Source organism: Taeniopygia guttata, chromosome 13 (genome assembly GCF_048771995.1).
Source record: "Taeniopygia guttata chromosome 13, bTaeGut7.mat, whole genome shotgun sequence".
In the NCBI taxonomy this organism is placed as follows: domain Eukaryota; kingdom Metazoa; phylum Chordata; class Aves; order Passeriformes; family Estrildidae; genus Taeniopygia; species Taeniopygia guttata.
The window spans coordinates 290,386-311,259 of NC_133038.1; the positions used below are offsets into that span (position 1 = coordinate 290,386).

The 20,874-nt window shown below is 39.2% G+C and overlaps 1 protein-coding gene across 2 annotated transcripts; it reads right to left on the minus strand.

Moving 5' to 3' along the window:
• Nucleotides 1-149: 149 nt before the first annotated feature.
• On the minus strand, nt 150-20,332 carry RAD50 (RAD50 double strand break repair protein). Of its 2 annotated transcripts, XM_072935210.1 has the most exons (27): nt 20,232-20,332; nt 18,983-19,162; nt 18,502-18,585; nt 18,116-18,267; nt 17,117-17,302; nt 16,767-16,971; nt 16,225-16,353; nt 15,841-16,006; nt 14,969-15,162; nt 14,227-14,433; nt 13,194-13,376; nt 12,833-12,990; nt 11,944-12,119; nt 11,611-11,848; nt 10,915-11,104; nt 9,957-10,083; nt 9,537-9,730; nt 9,118-9,228; nt 8,486-8,578; nt 8,287-8,400; nt 7,368-7,495; nt 6,373-6,597; nt 3,904-3,989; nt 3,360-3,502; nt 1,880-2,013; nt 1,399-1,555; nt 150-234 (listed from the first exon to the last, which is right to left on the minus strand). In XM_072935210.1, exons 2-27 carry the CDS (start codon nt 19,109-19,111, stop codon nt 223-225), a joined length of 3,921 nt encoding a protein of 1,306 aa, XP_072791311.1. In that variant the 5' UTR covers nt 19,112-19,162; nt 20,232-20,332; the 3' UTR covers nt 150-222. The 2 variants fall into 2 exon arrangements, with proteins under 2 accessions (XP_072791311.1, XP_032606694.3); XM_032750803.3 differs by lacking the exon at nt 150-234 and having other exon boundaries at nt 802-1,555.
• Between the last annotated feature and the right edge of the window lie 542 nt (nt 20,333-20,874).

Consider the following 20,874-nt stretch of genomic DNA (forward strand, 5'->3'; position numbering starts at 1 on the left):
TGTTTATAGTTAAGTTCTATCACTGTGCGTCAAGCACTCTGCACCAGTGGTGTATGTTGTTTTCACTTCAGGACCAATGGAGTTGGTCCTCACGAAGCTCTGTATAAAAGAGGGGGGTATTTTGAATAAATCGGAGTCTTACTCTCACAGCCTTCCAAATCAAGTCTATTCATTCCCGTCCTGCCTCAACAGCGACACAGGCAACATGCAATGGTCTTGGGCTCATTTAAGCATCTGCAAAGAGAAATGATGTTACAGAAATTAGCTTTCTTTAATGGTGATTTATAGATTTTTCCTCTGAAATTGTGCTTTGGTCATACACTGCTGAGGAGGGTCAGCCCCTCACTGCTGATCACAAGGATTTAAAGAATTGCAAGTCCAGCTTCTGCTTGTGGACTCCTACCAAGAATTCAAGACCCTTGACTTGCTTACAAAGAAACAGGAATCCAGAAATTCCTTCCCTCAGTGTTTGCATGGCTTTGGAAGCAGCAAGGCATGCTTTGTGCAACCTCAGGACTCCTGATGATCAGGCCCTTTGCATTTTGAGCAGGCCACCCCAATGGCTTTCCTTGTCCCTCCCATGAGGAAGCAGGTTCCCTGCTTCAGGCTGCCACGCTGCAGGGTTCCTAGCTGTTGTCACACCAAGGAAAAGAGCTTCAGGAAGAGCTCAGAGCAGGGCAGGCAAAGCTCAGCACCCACACTAATCTCTGAGACACTTACGCTCCATTTTCCCATTTGCAGACGCTGCCATGAAGAATCAGAACAGGACATAACTCACTGAACAGAGAATTCACTCATTCATCTGGTTAGCAATGGGCCTTTGCTTTATTCTGTCTTTGAACAGCCAGGGTTAGGTTAGCTTGTAGAGAAAGTAGTAAAAGTTCTCTTTGAAACTTGTCAATTTTGGGTAGATTAGGTTGGTAGCAATGAACACACCTTCAACCAAAGTGACACCCGTCAGTGCTGACCTTGCCAGAGATGAAGAGCAAGCTGTTACTCCCCTGGCAGAGCTGCAGCTATTTCAGAGAATCTGCAACTTGTGCAACTTGTCCCACACAACATGCAAAAAGAACTTCACAACTTTATTTTCACTTTTAAAGCATAAAATATATCAAAATTTAACTGTCTGGCACCCATTTAAATTCTTTCAAATTATGGTGCTTCCCAAGTCTAGGCACAGAAATATGTAGAAAAGTAAGAAGTTTAAAAGTCTCACAGTTTTAGACTCTGGCTAAAATTGTTATAAAGCTTCAGTAGAATGTGATAGGAAGGAACTACATTTTCAGACACCTACTCTGAGCTCTATCAAGTCAGGCAGTGTATAATCTATCAGGTTAGCCTGTCTATAATATGTAATTACTTGGCATTCTAATGAACATAGGAGCCTAGGGAACTGACACTGCATTTCATGATCTCAGAGCACTGGTCGATGTTCTTCTTTATCCTGTAGAATGTTTCCACATACTCAGAACGGCCCAGAAGTTCAACAAAATCTTCATCATGAGTAATCACCAGCAGCTGAAAGTTGCGTTGGTGTAAGCGGCTCTTTATTATCCTACAAAGAGATATTATCAAGTGTGCATTTACCTAAATCCCATGCTAGCATCAGAGAACTTGCAGAAACACAGCACAAAAACATTTCATTATTGATAATGAATGATATGAACCATCGAGTAATCTAATGCTGATTACCCACTCTTTTTAACCACATTAAAAAAACCCCTCAAATTACATAAGAAATACCTTTTTCTTTTCCAGATAGAGAGGGAATCTAAAATTACTCACAAAGAAGATAAACCAGCTTAAAAAATAATTCACTACTGCCAAATGGACATTGAAAAATACCCATAGTAAAGCATCACAAGGAGAGCTCACTTACTCTACCAGAGCATGTGCCAGGGACTCGATGTTTTCTCGGTCAAGGTTGGTTGTAGGCTCATCCAGGGCCAGAATGCCACAGTTGATACAGAATGTTTCTGCTAGAGCAAGGCGAATGATGAGAGAAGCAAGCACCTGGGGGAAAGGAAAAAACACAAAAATCTCAAGCTTCAACACGAGGATCTACACGTAACAGCCTGTTTTTAATGCCATTACAAACCATGACTGAAGTTTACAGAACAACGTGCTGACAGTTCACAAAATGACAGTAGCTAACTGATTACTGAAAAACTACATTGAAACTTCTAGTTTGAATTCAAAGACTGACTCTACAAAGAAGCATTCAAAATTGAGAAGACATTCAATTAAGAAAGTAAGGATTCTGATCTGAAGTAAAGCCACTGTGACACTGCCAGTTTCATTACCCCTACACTCTGCTTAAGCCCACCCCACTGCAGCAGGTGGAAATTTGTCTGCATATTACTGAGTTACTGAACTCCTGACTTCTTACTATAATGGAAGACAGTAGGATTTACCACTTTCTATGTTAGTTTTGCATCAACACACATAATCATATTTACAAGATCTCCTGAACTACTAAAAACTACAGAACACTCAATGGAAACTGCTGCCAAAAAAATTTTCCAATTATCACAACTGCTGGCATCACATTTCATCATCAAAGAAGAATTCTCAGAATTTCAGCTAAGAAACTTGTTCAAGTTTCACTCTCATTTACATAGGACTGTAACGCAACATCCTAAACTACTCTAGGAGGGGATAGATTTAATAGAACAGACAGGTGGAAATAACCCTCAACATGTGTGGGTGTGGTTAACTGTGATGAACTCTCACCACAGGTATTGTCACAGCTGGTGTGTCATCAGGCCACTTGGCCAGTGTGTGTTATTGAAGACGAATGGACAGCCCACAGAGCTGCAAGCTGGCAGCACAAGAGGAAATGCAATGCCTGGAAGTATGGCTAGGTGTGATATTGGTGACATGAACTGAAAGGCTGTACTCAGCAGCAGGTGAAAGCAGCTTAATTTGGAGGAAGAGAGATCCTATCAACTCAGAAGTAGATGCAGTTGCAAAAGGAAGACCAAGGGCTCAGAAAAAAAAAAAAAAACAACCAAAAAAAGGGAGCAAATCAATAGACCTGAAGCTGAGGTAACGTCAGTGGTAACCAGGAAGAGACAAAATGGGGGGATTTGAACCTGAGGACAGAGGAGGCCAAAGCCTTCACTCCTGCAGGGCATCAGCATAGTGCCCACCTGGATCAATGGATTTTGGCAGCCCAAAGCAGGGTTCAGATGTTGAGTCACATATTGTGTAACACCCAGAGAGAGTGAAGGGAAGTTGTACACAATAATAACTTAGAGCTGGAGCTGCTTGTTCCATGGTCACTTGACTGCTCTGCGTTCATCAGAGTCAGTTTTCAGAATCCCTCTTGCTGTGTACTGGAGATAAAGAGCCATTACCTTTTGCCCAGCACTGCATCTTCCTCGCATATCCAGTGCTGTATCTCCCTTCACCATTACTACCCTGTAATTGTAATTTCTTCTTTTGTCAGTGGCTGAGACACTCTCATCTGCATCAGAGCGAATTTCTATATATTCAATATCTGAAAATGGGAGGGAGAGAGTTTGTACATTATGAAAAATCTTGAAAAATATCATAGGATTAATGGGAGATGAGAGGTATAATATGTAGTAATAATAAAAATTCCATTCAGAACTCCCACTGATAGATCCATATTGGAAACTAACTTTTCCAAAATGGAAGGAATGAACTCATGCACTGTCCTCTCACAAAGAAACCTAACCTTTGGAAAACACAGAAAAGTGAAAATTAACTCTATTTATCTTGCATGTGCAATAAAAAGATTATAGTGCTGAAGAACAGATACAGCCTTTAGAATGGAACCAACTATTTCCCATTTTGCAAATAAACACTCTTCCTTATGCACTGCTCACTATCAAATAGATACATATGGGCAAAACTTAAAAAAATATTATTACATACCTTGTCCTCTGTAAATGCTTCGCCACAGGTCACGAATTATTTTGTTAATTTCTTCCATTTTCATGCTATGAAATGTCATTATTGCTCTTAAAAAAAAAAATGCAAATTGTTAGAGATGCAACAATGGACTGCTACGGACTGCTAGGGGCTTTAAGACAGGTGGCAGCTCCCTTTCCATTCCCTTAATACTTTTATTAAAATTGAGAAAATACTAGTTTATTTTGGACAGAGAAGTATCTAAAGAATAACAACATGTCATTGCATAAATAATTTTATTCTCACAAGCAGCTCCGTTCTAAAAAGTAGGAAAATAATGACAACAAATATATTGGCAGTCACTCAATGGAGAATGATTTTACCTGACTTTTAAACAGATTTATGATTTATGTGTCAGGTTTATTTTTGGCCTGACACCAAGAAGATGAATTTGATGTTAAGCTTTCCAGAACAGGACCATTATTCTGGCACAATCTGCCAACAGGGCAAACAGCAGGAAAGGAGAACCTGAAGTCTCCTCAGAGCAAAGAATTCCTATTAAGAATTTAATTTGTAATTACCCAAACAGGCATTGTGACAAGAAATACTTTTCAGCAGCAAGAACAACACAGGATATCATTAATACTTTTTAATTTAATTTCTCTAGTTAACATACTAGCATGACTTTAGTTCATTAACAGATGAAATCTTACAAAATACTCAGAGAAGGATAGGACACTTCATTTCTCACTTGGCTTTTTACAGAAAAACTACTCTGTAATGACAGAAATGCTCACTCACTTTATGGCAATGTCTTCTTTCAAAAACTGTGGTGGAAATAAAATATCCTTCTGAAATGGACTTTTACACATGCTTTTTCTACCTTGGCTCTTCCACCTGATCTGGGGAATACTGAGGTATCAACTCTAATAGGTTTTGGTAAGTAAAAATGAAGCATTTTCAACTATTTACTTAGTCCCAAGAATGCATTCCTCATCAATATTTATCATAAATCTCTAAATAGAGTCAATAAAGATCATCTGATAGCATAGAACACCCAAAATGCTGGTTTTCCCAGGTACAGATGCAGCTTTGGCCATTAGAGTTAGCATTTTGCCTCGCTGATTTTTCAGACGATTACCGCTAAGTGATGCTTATCTATTTTTCTTGAAATTACAAGACTGTTTTCCTGTTTAGCCTTAAATAGAAACAATAGATGACTTGATATCATACAAAAAAATTCTAAAAAGGAAATTCTTGGAGTGCATTTCCATTACAACTGAAAGGGAAGACTTATACATGCTCTGAGTAACTCAGATCTTCACACAATCGATTTTGGATTAGCTTACATTTTATTATGTTTACTTTATTTAATGTTATTAGCAAACCAGCTTAGAACAGAGGTCCTCTAGAATGTCCTCTCAATTTGGAAAGTTCTCATTTATTTTGTTTCTCTTCTTGACCATTATGCTCTATCTTCAACCACGTAATTACTCTTTTGTGTTCCTTTCTCCAGCACTAGTGGAGAAGGTCAAAATTCCACACTTTGTTCAAGACTTATTTCCTATTCTATTTCCTGAAATGTATCCACTGATTCAAAAATTCTCTCTCCCTGTCCATCAAGCTGTTCACTGCCATTCCATCATTATAACCAAACAACAGGGTTTTTAGGGAGCCACATGTTTTATTTTATATATGGTTACAGATTTTGAGATGCCCTTTTTGCCCAGTCAGTCCAAGACTAGCAAACAAGCTTCCAGAGGAAACAGAAACAAGAACAAACTTGCTACACTTACCATCAAATGCCAGACATGTTTCTTATGATCTTACTTTCTTTAATATAAACATAAAACCACCCACGCTGGAAAAAGGCAAAAAAAACCCTCTACCCTGCAATATTCTTTAAAAAACAATTATTTACTTGAGAAAATGCCATGGGAAACAAGAAATCTACCTGACATATCTTATTCATGCTAGGATATGACCAGAAGATGCTAAAATCTATTGCTATAGAAATGAAAGTAGAAGGGCTCAGGTTAAAAATGAAAGATTTAAACATCTATCTCACCTTTCCTTATCTTTCTCCTACTGCTGTACTGCAAATGTAAGTCCTAACACGTACAATCAAATCTCCAAATAAGTCTTTCAGAGAATTGGGAATACAAATATCAGACTTATCTATTAAATTCCATTACCATCAATGCATTTAATATATGTACATTATAGACATTAACTTACAAATTTCCTACATCATACCAATCCTGTGCAATTTCGAATATAGCTTCATTAATTTACTCAGGAAGTTATACCTTATGTTTTCTTAATATTTAAATGCCAGAATATATGAAGAGAAATTATGTATCTCAAGGAATCACATCAATTTCCTCTAAGTCACCCTGGAAGCCTGAAACTGAAAGCTGCTTTTGCATCAAGGTTATCAATACCAATAAAGATGAAGACATTTAAGAATCACCCTCATTTGACAATACTCACTTATCAAGAGCCTTGTAATAAAGGTCCAGATCTTTGTTCACCAGCTCTGTTGTTCTCATGACTATCATCATGTCTCTGTATTTTTCTTCTGCATCTTTGAACTGTGGCTCTCTGAGCTCCTTTCTGAAGCGAACAATCTCCTCCTCAAACCCACGCTGGCGGCCAAGAGCAACATGATGGTTCCTTTTCAGAGATTCTATTTTCTCCTCCAAATGTTTCTGCTCACTGTCAAACCATAATTTATTCACATGTATAGTGTATTTAGTGTTTAAATTTTTTAATCAGGGTTCTAATTTTGAGTTTGTGTTGAAAAACAGCTCATTTTATCATATCTATAAAGTTTGTAACAGTTAAAATTATAGTACTAATGCCACTGAAATGAAGACACTATTGAAATAAAAATAGTTCTAAGTTTGTAAAGAATATATTCTAATCACTATTCTGAGTGGGAGAAGCAAGTTGTCAAGTTCAAATGCTAAACTTCTATATGTAGAAACAAAAAAGATTAATTAATACTGAGCAAAATAAGATGAATTATTGGGTAAGCTCTAGCATGTTGAAGAAATATTTCACATGCAAGAACCAGCAAAGGGGAAATTCCTTTTCAAAAGTGTTTATTATCTAAGCAATTAGATAAACTACTGAAGTAAACATAAAATTTGCTGCTGGGAACTAAGTGAGCAGACTGAAAATAAAAACTAAACACTCCATCCAGAAGCATGAATGATTTAAATGTGGGTTTCTCAGTAAACATCATGAAAAGGCCTAGATTGGAACAGGTATGAGCAGATATCTCTATTTCTAGCCAGAAGCACTGCATGATTTCACAGAGTCATTTACACTGTTGTCATAGGGATATGAACCAAACACAGGTGTGAAGGAGGAAGTGGTCAGTATGAATAGGGTGAAAAGAGGACCAGGACACGCTAAAACACAGTGCCTACAACATCCAGATTCTTGTGCAAAGCACACCATTCCTTTTTGAAGGTGCTTACTTTTTCATCTGGGGGACTTTCATTTCTCCCATCTCCTTCATAAGTTGTTTTATATTGTCTTCAACTTCTTTTAGCTCTTCATTCCGCTTCCTCAAAGTGAGATTATCCTCCAGCCACCTTTCCCGTATCTAGCTCCAAAGAAAGCAAGAAATTAGATAATGTTTCAGCATATTGGTTATCAATTATAATGTATCAGTTCTGTACAACTCAAACATGCTGCAAGGATAAAATAATTGAAAACAACAAAAATTATCATAGTGAGAACTCACCTTGTCCTAGAAATACAGTAAAATGGAAATCAGCAGTATTATTTCATCTCTCAAACTGGAATAACACTTAGTAGTGTTTACTGTCGTAAGTGAACAAAAGAGTGATTATTTTTGAGAATATTAATCCATGTTTCAACCATGGATTTCAGGACAAGTAGTTTTAACCCAGGATAGATTGAACCAAGTCCCCTGTAGCAGTTCTACAACAGTAGACAGTAACTGAAAGGGCAGAATGGGGAAAGACATATTTCCTATAAGGAATGTAAACAATATTTGAAACATATACGAAAGAATTTAATGTGCATGATAAATCTGGAATAGCAAGCAACTTTTGGTACCTGCAGTTTGTACTTTACTTATAAAGGCAGGTATCCTCCACATAGAGATACTCCTGAAAATGCTGACTACTATCCCACCAGACTTAACTCTTATATATACCATCAGATGATAGAGATAAATGGGTTTTAAGTTTCCACATACAAATCTCAAGACTATTTTCAGCCTAATGCATATATAGCAACTACCCTGACTAACAACTGATCAAATAAATCAAGAGGAAGCTAATTTCACACCACTACAGACCTAGGCAGACAAACCAGAACTAGGAATTATTTAAACTATGCCAAGTATACTTTAAACAATAAATCCACCTTTTGAGTGTCAATATCTTGTCGGGTCATTTCCATCTCTTTATTTATCTTTTCCTTCTGTTTCTCACAGGCAGCCAAACGAGAATTTACTTCATCAAGTTCAGACTCCTTTTGCTAAAGAAAGATTAAGAAAATGGCATAAGATTTAAAAACAGAAGTACTTTTGATGCTAATTTTGCATTGACTGCTTTTTAATTACCTTTTTATAGTCTTCTTTTCCTTGTTGAATATAGTTTTCAATTTCTTTCACGTACTTGTATATATCCTTAACTTTCTCATTTATGCTATTCATCTGCAGAGAAAAGATACCAAATGAAATATGGTCTTATGTCCAAGAACAGATATGCTCTGTATCAAAGATACTGGAAAACATTACCAACAAAGTCCAATTCCTTATTGTGACTCCCTTTAGTTTTCTAAGAAAGTCCTCAGCTTCTACAATCCCAGTACTTCTTACAAGCATGAAAATGTTTCCCAAAAGGAATGAGGGCCACTTAACCTGGGAAGAACCACTGTGCCTCTTGGCAAGGCTGGGTGATGGTCATCCTTGCTGTTCCTCTTGGGTCTATTTGGGAAGGGCTTTTGAATGACATCAGCCAATAAATATTGCCAAATGTCCCAAGAAGTCTTTTTTCAAGACTGCCAAAGGTGAATTACAATTGAGTTCATGTCCTGACTGACATGTTACTTTTCTTCCTTAAAAGCTTTATCAATCTAAAGCACCTCCTGGTGTCATTGATGTTTCTTAAAAGTAAACTCAGTACCACAGCTTCCACCCACTGAAAAACAGTATCTAATCCAATCTTACAGCTATGCCAAAAGCAAACAAACCTTTTCTTGTGTTTCTTTATTACTTGCAGTCCTTTTATTCACTAGTTCTTCCTTCTCCTGCTGCAATTTGTCTAACTTTGCATCCAAAGGAAGTACCTGCTCTTCTGCTTCCTGAAAAGTATTTGGAAAAAGGAATTCTTTTTCTTGCATTCTGGTAAAGATCAATAATTTTTCAAGCAGTAAAAAAAGTAATGTGGTTACTTATTTCTTTTTTGTGTGCATTAAAAAAGGGAAATATGAAAATATGTATTTTAAAAGTTCTGGAAATTCCCAAAGATACACAATAGCAGCACAGTATAAACATTTAAAAATCCATCCCATTGTCTAGGACTAGAGACAATGTTAAATATGACAAGATTATTATTTTTTATTTCAATGCCAGTAAAGCTAAGGGTTAGACAACTGAGAGTATTTCTCACCTTGATCTCTCTGCACAAGGCCTGAACCTCAGTGGTTAACTCCACAGTTTGCTCCTCCAGCTGCCGCCGCCGCTGCATGCTGCTGACAATCTGCAGCTTCTCTGCCTTGAGGTCATTAACTGCACTCCTCAGCTGCTGAATCTGGCTTTGCTGGTCCTGCTTGAGTTTTTGATTTAACTCAATTTTACTAGTAACTGCAGATGGAAACAGAGCCAATGTGTTATTAAAACCATTATTGTAATCCTTATGACAATTCATCTCTAGATTAAGCTGGTATGACTCCAAAAACCAGTAATAACAACGAACTAGGAGAATACAGTTATTTGAGAACATAAAATAAATAAACCAAAATTTTAATGGCAAGAATTTTGGACCATTACTTTTAGCACAAAAATGAAGTAAGAGGTTTGTAGGACCTACCTGTATCCCACAAGTGTTTTTTGTCTTGTTTTTCTTTGCTTACTTGATGCACAGTTCTACTTAAATTGACTCCTAGCAGCTTAGCCTCCTGCTGAGCAATTTTCCGTTCAACATCCCTGATATCAGTCTGAAAATATGAGGAAAATACCATTACTAATGTATTAGTCTTTAACAATGTATTTTTTCACCTTGGCACATGAGAACAAGCTCATGGCTTGGTCACTCAAGAACTTCCAATTTACCTTCTCCTGTAGAGCAATGTCACATCATTAGCAGTAGGATTATGTCAGCTGCTAGGAACTGGAATTCCTAACTGTGGATGGAATCAACCAATAAGGACACACAGGCCTTTAACATCCCCAGCTCACTTCAGGACAGTTCCATGTGCAATCTGTCCCTGCAACACTGGAATTGCTGGAGCCTCAGGAGATGCCGACATGACTTTGAGAAATGCTCTCAGTCCTCTGCCTGGCCCCAGGTTTCCTAATTGCTCCTCTGAAGGGTCTCAGTCAAGCAAAGATTTTGTGTTGGTAACAGAGGCATGAAAACTGCTCAAAATTATCCTATGCCAGGATAATAAAAAGTGCAGGATTTCTCTTTCCCTTTCCCATATATTCAGATGGCACAGAATCAGGGAACACAGGTGAGATGCTGGGAATACAGTGACCTATAATGACTATGAGGACTGAAAACACTTAAGTGTACTTGTGGTTGTGCTCAGTTTTGGATTACACCTCTTTTTTCAGTTCATATAGCACAGAATTGAATCAGAACTGTGGTGCTCAAAAAAAAACCTTCTGTAAATTGAAGTTATATTAGTACAAGATCACCTATGTTATACTGTCTTTGGAAGTATTTTAAAATAAGGACCTCAAAGTTCTGTCATATTACTGAATAATTATATATTTAAATACAAGGGAGTATCATTTTATGAACTAAAAAAGTTACCAAAGCATACCTGATACCTTTCCATCAGAGTTATATCCTGTAAACGGGCTTTGGCACCTTCTTCCTCAGACAAAGCTGTCTGGAGGAGTGATTCCTGTTCTTCTATCTCACCCTTCAGGCCTGTTAAATCTCTGTTTGCATTCTGGATCTTGCTCCTCAGGTCTGGAATTTCCTTATCTTGGAGTTCAACTACAGTTCGCCTTAAATAAAATATAAATCCCTAAAATTTCATTGGTCAGAAACAGCAGAATAAATTGAAGACATTCAAGATCACAAAATCCATTGTATGATTTAGTAGTGGAAGACAAAATTTAGCTAAAATAGTATCACTTTAATCTTGCCCACATTTAACTAAGCTTATGTTACATACCCAGCTAAGGTTACATACCCAGCTAAAGTCTATCTCTCATTGTAGGGGAGATTATACAAACAGGCAAACAAAATCTCTTTTGGTTTTTAACTTCGTTACAGCAAGTGCTCAGGAGAAGGTACAAGGCACTAAGCAAGAGTGCCCTCTTGTGAAGGAAAGCTCTACCCTCGTATGTTCTCAAATTCTCTCAAAATATTTATCCCAACAATGACATTTTGAAATTAATTAACCAGCCCTAGAATAAAGCCTCCTTGATGTCTGCATAGTTTTTATAACCAAAACCCACACATTTGAAAGAAAACAGCCTGTAACAATATGGTTTCCTAAGCACTTTACCGCAGTGGTTTAAGACTCATCATTTCATCACGCTTTTTCTCTTTTCTTTTAAGCTCAGACTCTGTTGACTTCAGTTTGTCTGGGGCAAGCCGCAGTTTAGACTGCAGATCACTGATGACATCCTGCAGTTCAGCCTCTGTCTGAAAAACTCTTTGGCAAACTGGACAACAAGACTGGTTCTCCTCTGTCAGTTGTGTAATGAACTGTGAATAAACTGCAGTGGCTCCAGCAAGCACAGCTGGATGAAAAACAAACAGAAGACTTACGTTGGATAAACGGTGCATAATCAGTTAAATTAGTATTTCAGGGAAAAAAAGTAAAACATGAAACTACCTCGCTGTTTGGAACTTTTTTCAATTTCATCTTGAAGTTTGTTCAGGTCACTGTCAAAATCTTGACTTCCACAAACATCAAAAAGTTTTGCTTCATGACTGGACAACTGGGCTTCTTTTTTTTTTAGCTCATTACTGGCATAAGTTTTATCATATTCTACTGATGCCAATCGCTTGCTGAAATATTAATGCAGAAACACTTTTATTACCTAAACACAAAGATTTAAACTGAGCAAAACCAAAAACCATGGAAAGGTAATCTGAAATTGGAACTATAGAACTATTCATCAGTTCTTCTTTATTGATTTTTCACATGATCTATAGCATGAACTTTTTATTCATCCAAGTACAGCATAAGTATTTAATTTTAAATCCCTTTTGTTTTTTAGATGATTACAGATGAGAAACTTCCTACTCGTTTTAATAAATTGTTTTATATAATCAAATAAAACCAAGAACAGGTAATCACACATGAATTTGTGGTATAGTCACTACCACTCTGTGTCTTATCAGAAAATCAGAATACCAGCAATTTCCAGCCCCAGGCACATTCATTTAGCTATAATTAGTACAAACAACTAAGGATGTTCCAGATCATCCAGACAGAATTAGTACAAACAACTAAGGATGTTCCAGATCACTATTTGGTTATCTGCTTTTAGTGCTACCTTTGACACACTACAAATGTTGTGATTTTATTAACTAGCACAAACTGTATCAGCTCTGTATCACAGGAACTCTGCAGGATTTTTCCTCTGAATTTGCAGATACCTAAATAAACACTCATGAATTAAAGTAAAAAGTATTTTGGACATATGAAATTTTCCAACACTTAAATTCGTTATTACATAAAAACTTGTGGAGAAATAATCTCTTAAATTAATACCTACTTCAGATTTGCAAGAGTATCCCTTGTCTGATTAATCTTTTTATTTTTACCATGAAGCCAGTCTTCAAGTTGTTTTTTATTGGGAAAGTATCCCAGCAGTGATGTTAGTTCCTCAGAATGCCTTGACTTGACTTTTCTTATCTGATCTTCTTTCTCTGCCTAGGGAAATGAAGCATTTTAAATGAAATTTTCCTATCCTCAGGTTTATAACTGTCAATGCATTTATTAAGCTAATAGCTTCTGTGAAGTCAAACAGAAGCTCTATAACATACTGTTGATAAACACCTGAAAAATAAACAAATGTTGGAGCAACTGTATTAATTTCATGTCCTTCTCTTATGAGATATTGATAAAAACATTACTTTGTCTTTCTTCAGCATCTCCATTTGGGTAATTGTTGTGGTGTGTAGATTCAACTGTTCCATCTCTTGATCCAACCTCCTGAGAGCTTTGTCCAGGTTTATTTTCTCATTTTGCAGAGTCTGTACCTCCTGTTCCAGTGTTTCTACATTGCTGTTCCTCTCAGTCTTCTCCAGTTCATGTTCCTATACAAATAATAAAAGCCCAGAAGACACAAATAATTACAAAACTCAATAAAGTTATAGCTAAAGGAAACAGAAGAAACCTATTTAGCTGCCTGGCAGCAGCATCAGTAGCTGTTACAGGAATGACACAAGATTTGTAAAGAATAAATGCAAAAGGACAAAGGCTGTGACTGGTGTGGGGCAAGAAAAGTCCCACACAGACACTGTATGCAGTCCTGGAATGCAGCACTGCCCCAACTTGTTCATGCTTTTACCAGAAGCTCACTCATACTTAGTTTGATTGTCTGTGTTTTAGTACCTACTGTATATTAAGTTTGGAATTACCCTAGTGAGGAGGCTAGAAAAAACACTGTCAAGCAGAATTCATATACTGCTAACAAACACAAAATATTTGGGTACAAAGGCATAAGCAGCTGTTCAGCTGGAACATAAAATGCTTGTAACTTTACTTCATCAGATAAAACACTTATTACCAACTAGTCCATCTCACAGGCAAGTTATCTCCAAAAATGTAGGTAGTATGGAACTTTCAATTCAAAGTTTCTGGCCCAGTAATTTGAGAGTAACCAATCTCCTAAATGTGAGCTGTGCTATTACCCTGTTTACAACTCACCAAGCAGAAGCAGCACATTCTATGTGGGGACTGTACAAAAACAAGGTAGTGAACAGACCCTGCCCCAAAGGGTGCACTATCTGAACAGACAAAGCATACAGGGTATTAAAAGGGCAAAAACATACCTGAAAGAATAAACATCAAGGGGGAGGTTATGGGTTTTGGTATATTTTTTTAATAAAGCCACAAGTTTTTACTTCAAGCTTCTATAATTTCTTCAATTACACATTAACTTACCATCTTGCCAATCTCCTCATCCAACTCACTAATCCTGTCTGAAAACCCCTCCAACTGCTGCAATTCACATTTGACATTCTTCAGCTCTGCTTGTTTCTTATTTTGAATGTCTGATTTCAGGTCAATGGTTCTTTCTAATCCAGTTTTCTTGTCTCTTATTTCATCTATCTGTTTTTGTTTCATTGTTTCTTTCTGTGCAAATTCTCTCTGAAAGAAGAACAGCAATAATATATTCATTATTTTTTCACAAGAAAGTATTTTAAAATATTTTTTCACACTGGTGTGCCAATATTCACCACAGTAAAGCATTAAAATACTGAGAAAACTACAACTTGTCCAAAATTATCTGCTGAAATGTTTTTGATAGGAAAATGCAGATGCATCATACAAGTAGCATCCTATATGTAGCAACTCCATTTTGAACATGACTTCAACAAAAAGTTTATTTTTAAGCCAGGTGCCCACTATAATTCTTCCTCAGGTTTTTGAGCTTATCAGTGATCCACCTGCATGAGGACTGCTAGAAGAACCTCTCTGATGAACTGCCTGTTCAATGGCCTTGATGACCACTACTAATTCCAAAACTAATTTCCATGGAAAGACGACACATAACCAAGAATTCAAGAAAAAAAAAAACAGCTTTGTTTCCCCTCGCCAACACTTTCTCCCAGCACCACAAAGACCCATATGGACCAATAAAACACCAATACAGATTACACTACTTAAACAACAAAATTTTTACCATCATACGATTTGCAGCTTCTGTATCTCTGTCCTGCCTGTCCTTCACCAGCCTGCGAAAACTGGCAATGTGCCTTTCAGTGAAAGGTGCTTGCTCAAACCCATCTAATTCCAGCTGTGCTGCCAGAGACTGAATTAAGGAATCCCTGGTCACAATGTGCTCCTGGTGACGATCTGCCTGCAGTTGAAGACGACCTCCACAAAAACAAAAAGTGACATAAATGTTCAAAAACGAGGTAGAGGACATGCTTAGGATTCAAAACCAGTTTAAAGCCTTTGAAACCTTGAAGTATTTTTCAACAACACAAAAAGCTATGGAGTAAAAAGCTATAGGTAGCGATTGCTATTTCAGGTAACTGAATTTTTATTAATTAAATAAATCAATAATTCAAAAGAAAGCCCCTAAAATCACAAAAAATATTATTCTGATAAAAAACCAAAGCCCGAATGTATTTAATGTACGCTTGTATTCCATGTCTCAACTACTACAGCTTTGTTGAAATTCCCATAATCCATCAAAACAGGATACACAATTGAAAGAGCATTAACATCAAGCCCTCTGACTCGTCCCCAGTCCCCACATGAGACATGGAGAATGCTAGGCATTCAGCTTTCATGCTTTTTCTCTGTTATATGACAAAATGTACTACATGTTGTAATTATAGCTCAGAAAAAATGCCTGCTAGAAACTCCAGGAGAAAAACACCTAAACTTGTCCACCAGCAAGACTCTCCCACCCCACTGTGCAGGTGAACTTGAACTAACACATTTTAGAAGTCTTTGCTGGTTCAGATCACTTCAATTATCAGTAGTTCCATTTCAGATTTAATTACATTAGAAAACATACAAGACTACAAATGAAGTCTAAAATACCTCGTTCAATAAGCAGCTCTGATTTCTCACTGTTAAATCTCTGGCACTCTTTAGTGGCTCTATCTAAATCACGCTTACAGTCCAACAATCTCTTTTCCTTCTCCTTCACTATTTTCTGGTGGTTCTGGTATCTATCCCTTAGTTGTTCATCTGTTCCTTGAAAAACCTGTACACCACATACAAATTTCTAAGTCAGTTATTGATGTTTTAAAAATGTATAGTTTTTAGCACAACAGAATTAAATAAATAAAAGTTTAAACACCTCACATGCAGAATTTCTAAAATAAGACACACAGAGGGAAAATCTTCAACAAGCAAAACTGGAAAACTGTTTTTCTTAGACTTATAAAGTAAAATAATTAATTTTTTTGTCATAAAGGCAACCTCTTCCATCTTCTGCTGCAAATCTTGATTATCTTTTTCCATCTGCCGTTTTCTGCTCTCGAGGGCCTTCACTTCATTGTCCAACCTCATTACTTTTGTGAGATTCTGTTCAACTACTGCCAGAGAGCTCTACAAAAGAATGTGGTAAGTAAAATACCTCATCAGTTCATGAATCCCATAATCAATTATTTTAAGTGCAAAACCTCCAGTTTCATTAAATATGTTTTTAAAATAGGGAACATTAAGTTTTAGTTCGGTTTTTGTTTTAGTTATAGCTTAAAATGGTTTTGGATGCCAGCTAAATATGAGAGATTTTAAACTGACAAAAACCCAATACTGCTACAAGAATTCTATTCCTAACCCTTCAATGACTGTTTACAGATTAGAGCAACATCTGCCAGGTGAGCTGAGGTATGCTTGATTCTGCTGCAGGGCAGAGGATTAGATACAAAAGTGCAAGACTTGAACCAAGAAATTAATCCACCTTTCACTTCTTTTATTGTTTTGTACTAAAGTATTAACATAATCCTCATGGAAATTACCTTTAGAGGTTCAAGCTGGTTCTCAATTGATATTACATTCTCCTTAGAAGCAGCCAGTTGAGCTTCTCTGTTGCTGAGATGATCCTGGATTTCCTGTGCTTTCTCTTTATTCTGTTTCAGATATTTCAGTTCTGTCTGACACTCTTTCACTTTCAAGCTTTGTTTCAGTCGTACCTGACGCAGAGCTTCGAGTGCTTTGATATACCTTTAAAAAAAGCAAAATTTCAGCTGCTTTGACAAAACAGCAATGCTGATGTATGAAACAGTGTCTTAGACATTTTTATTAACATTTATGTTATGAGAAGACATTTTTTACTTAGTTTTTATTTAATTACAGTAAAGGGAAATACCTTGTTGCTGAAAAGATCTCATCAAATTTTTGTTTCAGAGCCTTCCCTTCACTTAATGGCCAGTTGGATTCTTCTTGGTGACAGAAAATGACATTGTTAAGCACAGCTTTGGAAACACCAAGGGCGCTGATCATCTCCCGATCTATTTCAGCACACTTGGAACTCAGGCTGACCTTCTCGCCATGCCTGTGGAGACAAAGAAAATCCCCAAAGAACTTACCGGCAAGTTCTTCAAAAATTGAACTGCATTTTAACAGTATAACCTCATTTTAACATACCCATTCAAAATTTAACAAGTAACAATTTTTAAGCACAAAGTTACCATGCTCAACAAAGGCATTTAACATTGCCAATTTTTGAAGTCAGACTGTTTCACATATTAGAACTCTGAGGAACCACCAGAGGGGGCAGGACAGCTCTTGAGTTAAAGGAATATACTTAAACAGTGGAGATCGGAGTCAAAACATGGGCTAAAAACGATGTGAAACTGAAAATGGTACTAAAGGAAGTAAAGCCTACATACTCCACACAACGATACTTTCAAGCTGTACCCTACAATCACAGAATTATGGATAATTTGGGTTGGAAACATCCATACCATTCATCTCATTCCCCCTGCCATGAACAGGGATGCTACTCACAGAACCAGGCTGCTCCAAGCCCCATCCAGCCTGGCCTTGAACACTTCCAGAAATGGGGCAGCCACAGCTTCTCTGGGCAACCTGTGCCAGTGCCTCACCACCCTTATTATCAATAAAGTTTTCAAATAAATGCAAGTCAACAGATATAAGTATTTCTTAGCACCATGGCTATCAGATGTGGGATTTTTTCAATCACCTAACAGATAAAGTAATGAAACTACACAGCTTTATCATCTAAAAGCACTAGTAGCTATGTCAAGGAATACATTATGTAATTTTCTCTTATCTGATCCATAAAAATATAATGCGTCCAAACCTATCCTCATGCCAAAGTAAGAAGAAACACTTGACAACTTACTTTGTTCTAGTAATGACAGATTCCAGTGTTTTAAATTCTGGATTCTTGCCTTTCTGGGTACAGAGCATGGAGCGCTGCACAGCCATGACCTCGCCATTGACATCACGGAACTGCAACCGAATCTGAGCTTTAACGTCGGTTTCATTGGCAACCTTTGGTAGAAGCAAAAAAAAAACCAGAATGAGGGGAATTCTTCTCAAGGTCCAAAGGAATAGGTGCCTCTCCAGCTGTGGAGCATGTTCTGATCACCCCCAGCTCTCTGCTTTTCCTCATTTCAGCTCAAGGCTGGCTATGACTTGAGCATCTCTGTTTTATTCACAACCTGAGTGCAGTGAAGTATTTTACTTAGGCATAAACACACATTTCACCTAGTCATTATGACTTACCTTTGGATCATGAACAAATGTCTTTCCTTTGGTGCCAGGAGGAAAATCACCGGTGGATATATATTTAAGACATTCAATGATAGTCTAAGAAAACAAAAGTAAGTATATAGTTATAACGACAAATTTAGAGTAACCTAGATGGACTACAGGCAAATCCACAGTAACAGCCCAAACACTTACAAATGAGTCAGAGAGATAGAGATATAACATTTTAATTTTTGAGTACCATGAAAATATGATACTTCGCAAAAGCAGTTTTAACCAGGATCTGGATCAATTTCCTATGAAAAAAATATCAACTAGCGCTCTGCAAATTCCAGGCATGAAAGCAGATTTCTAGTAACACTAAACAACACAATATTTATAGCAAACAGCATGACTTTTGCAATATTATGAAATACCTTTCTGTAGAAATTATTATTCACATTATGGCCTTCCAGACCTATTTACAGCTCAAATCCAAACATAAAGTGAGGCTTACCGTTTTTCCCGCACCATTTGGTCCCACCAAAATAGTTAATGGATTAAAGAAAGTGATAATTTGTTTGTCTTTATCTTCTACCCCGAAACTCCTCACTCCGAGGATACTCATTTTTTCAATCCTCGACATTTCTGCTGAACAACTTCTGTTCCAAGGTCAAAGGTGAAAACACTGTAAATCCTGTAAAACAGAGCTTTGTGAAAAATCCTGTGGGCAAAAAAACACAATAGATTGCTGAAAGCTGGCTAAACACCTGTACAAGCAAGTAAAACCTACATACTCCATGCAATGATACTTTCAAACTGTACCCTACAATCATGGAATCATGGAATGACTGAATCATGGGTCATATATGATGAATATATTTAAAAACAGAGCTACGGTTCTTCAGTTATTGTTCAAGGTACAAAATATATGACGGCAAAACTTATTTCTTTCAAACTGAGAAATCAATCAAGCTAAGTGCCATACTATGTGTCATGAAATCAAACACAACAGCCTCAAATAATCTTTTATTCTACTTCCCAAACACTATGCAGGTGCCTTCAGAAAGCCCCAAACACAAGCCGCTGTTGCACTGCAACAGCCAACACCGCGCAAGCTTTGCCAGTGCCTGTTTCTCACAGGCATATCCAGCAGCAGAGCCAGCAGCGTGCCCCAGTTCGTGCCGCAGGAGAAGCGCCGAGCCCCCCGGCCATGGGGCGGGCACGGCCATGGGGCGGGCACGGCCATGGGGCGGGCACGGCCATGGGGCGGGCACGGCCATGGGGCGGGCACGGCCATGGGGCGGGCACGGCCATGGGGCGGGCACGGCCATGGGGCGGGCACGGCCATGGGGCGGGAGCTGCCCCGGCTCTGGCGGGCTCTGGGGCGGCAGCCCCGCCTGCACGGCCCGGCCGGGGCCGCGGCAAGCGCGCCCGGGCGCTGCGGGCGTCACGTACTCCGAGGGTGTTCGCCAGGCCCACAGCTCGGGCTCGGCCCTGCCGCGGCTCCTCGGGGGTGCCCGGCGGAGCTCGGCCTGAGAAAGGGCATTTCCCGCCGAGGCAGGGGTGGCAGCGGGGCTTTCCCGCGCGGAGCTCCGCGCCGCGCCGGGGGCGGACGTTTTCCAGGGAGACATCCCTTCCCCCAGCCGAGCCGAGCCGAGCCCGCCGCGGTACCGCGCCCCCGTCCCCGCCGCCCCCTCTGCCCCGTCCCCGCCGCCCCCTCTGCCCCGTCCCCGCCGCCCCCTCTGCCCCGTCCCCGCCGTCACCTCCGCCCGCCGCCGCCGCCCCGCAGCCCCGGCAGCCCCCGCGCCCGGCCCGGCCCCGCTGTGGCGGCCCCGCCCGCCGCGCTCGCACCGCCCTCCGCACCGCCTGCGGGGCCGTGAGGGCGCTGCCGGGCTGCGGTGCCGCTGAGGGCTCAGAATGGGGCTGTGGAGTTTTGAGGCGGTATCGTGGTTTAAACCCAGCTGGAAATGACAGAATCACAGAATAAGCTGTGATTCCCACAAGGGTCATGGAGTCCAGCTCCTGGCCCTGCGCGGCGCCAGTCCTAAGGGCCACATCATCTGCCTTGAGCCTTGTCTAAAGGGCTCTTCAGCACTGTGATCGCTGCCCTGGGGAGCCTGTTCGGTGCCCAGCCAGCCTCTGGTGAAGAGCCTTTTGCTGATACCCAACATAAACCTCCCCTGACGCAGCTTCAGGCCATTCTCTCATGAGAAAGAGAATGTCACAGTTCACCACAGAGAAGAGATCTATATCTGCCGCTGTACCCTGCTGCAAGACGTACCCTAAGTCTCATCCAGGATGAACAGACCAAGTACCCTCAGCCGCTCCTCGTATGGCTTCTTCTCCAGACCCTTCCCCATCGTCATTACCCTCCCTTAGACGCTCCTACAGCTTTAATGTCTGTTT

What these genes read in the sequence shown, in the direction of transcription:
- RAD50 (XM_032750803.3), bottom strand. Translation starts at nt 19,111, where the DNA reads ATGTCGAGGATTGAAAAAATGAGTATCCTCGGAGTGAGGAGTTTCGGG. An exon ending in CATTTGTTCATGATCCAAAG is followed by an intron (nt 18,268 to 18,501) that starts GTAAGTCATAAT and finishes CTTCTACCAAAG; the next exon opens with GTTGCCAATGAAACCGACGT. An exon ending in TCTGTCATTACTAGAACAAA is followed by an intron (nt 17,303 to 18,115) that starts GTAAGTTGTCAA and finishes TTGTCTCCACAG; the next exon opens with GCATGGCGAGAAGGTCAGCC.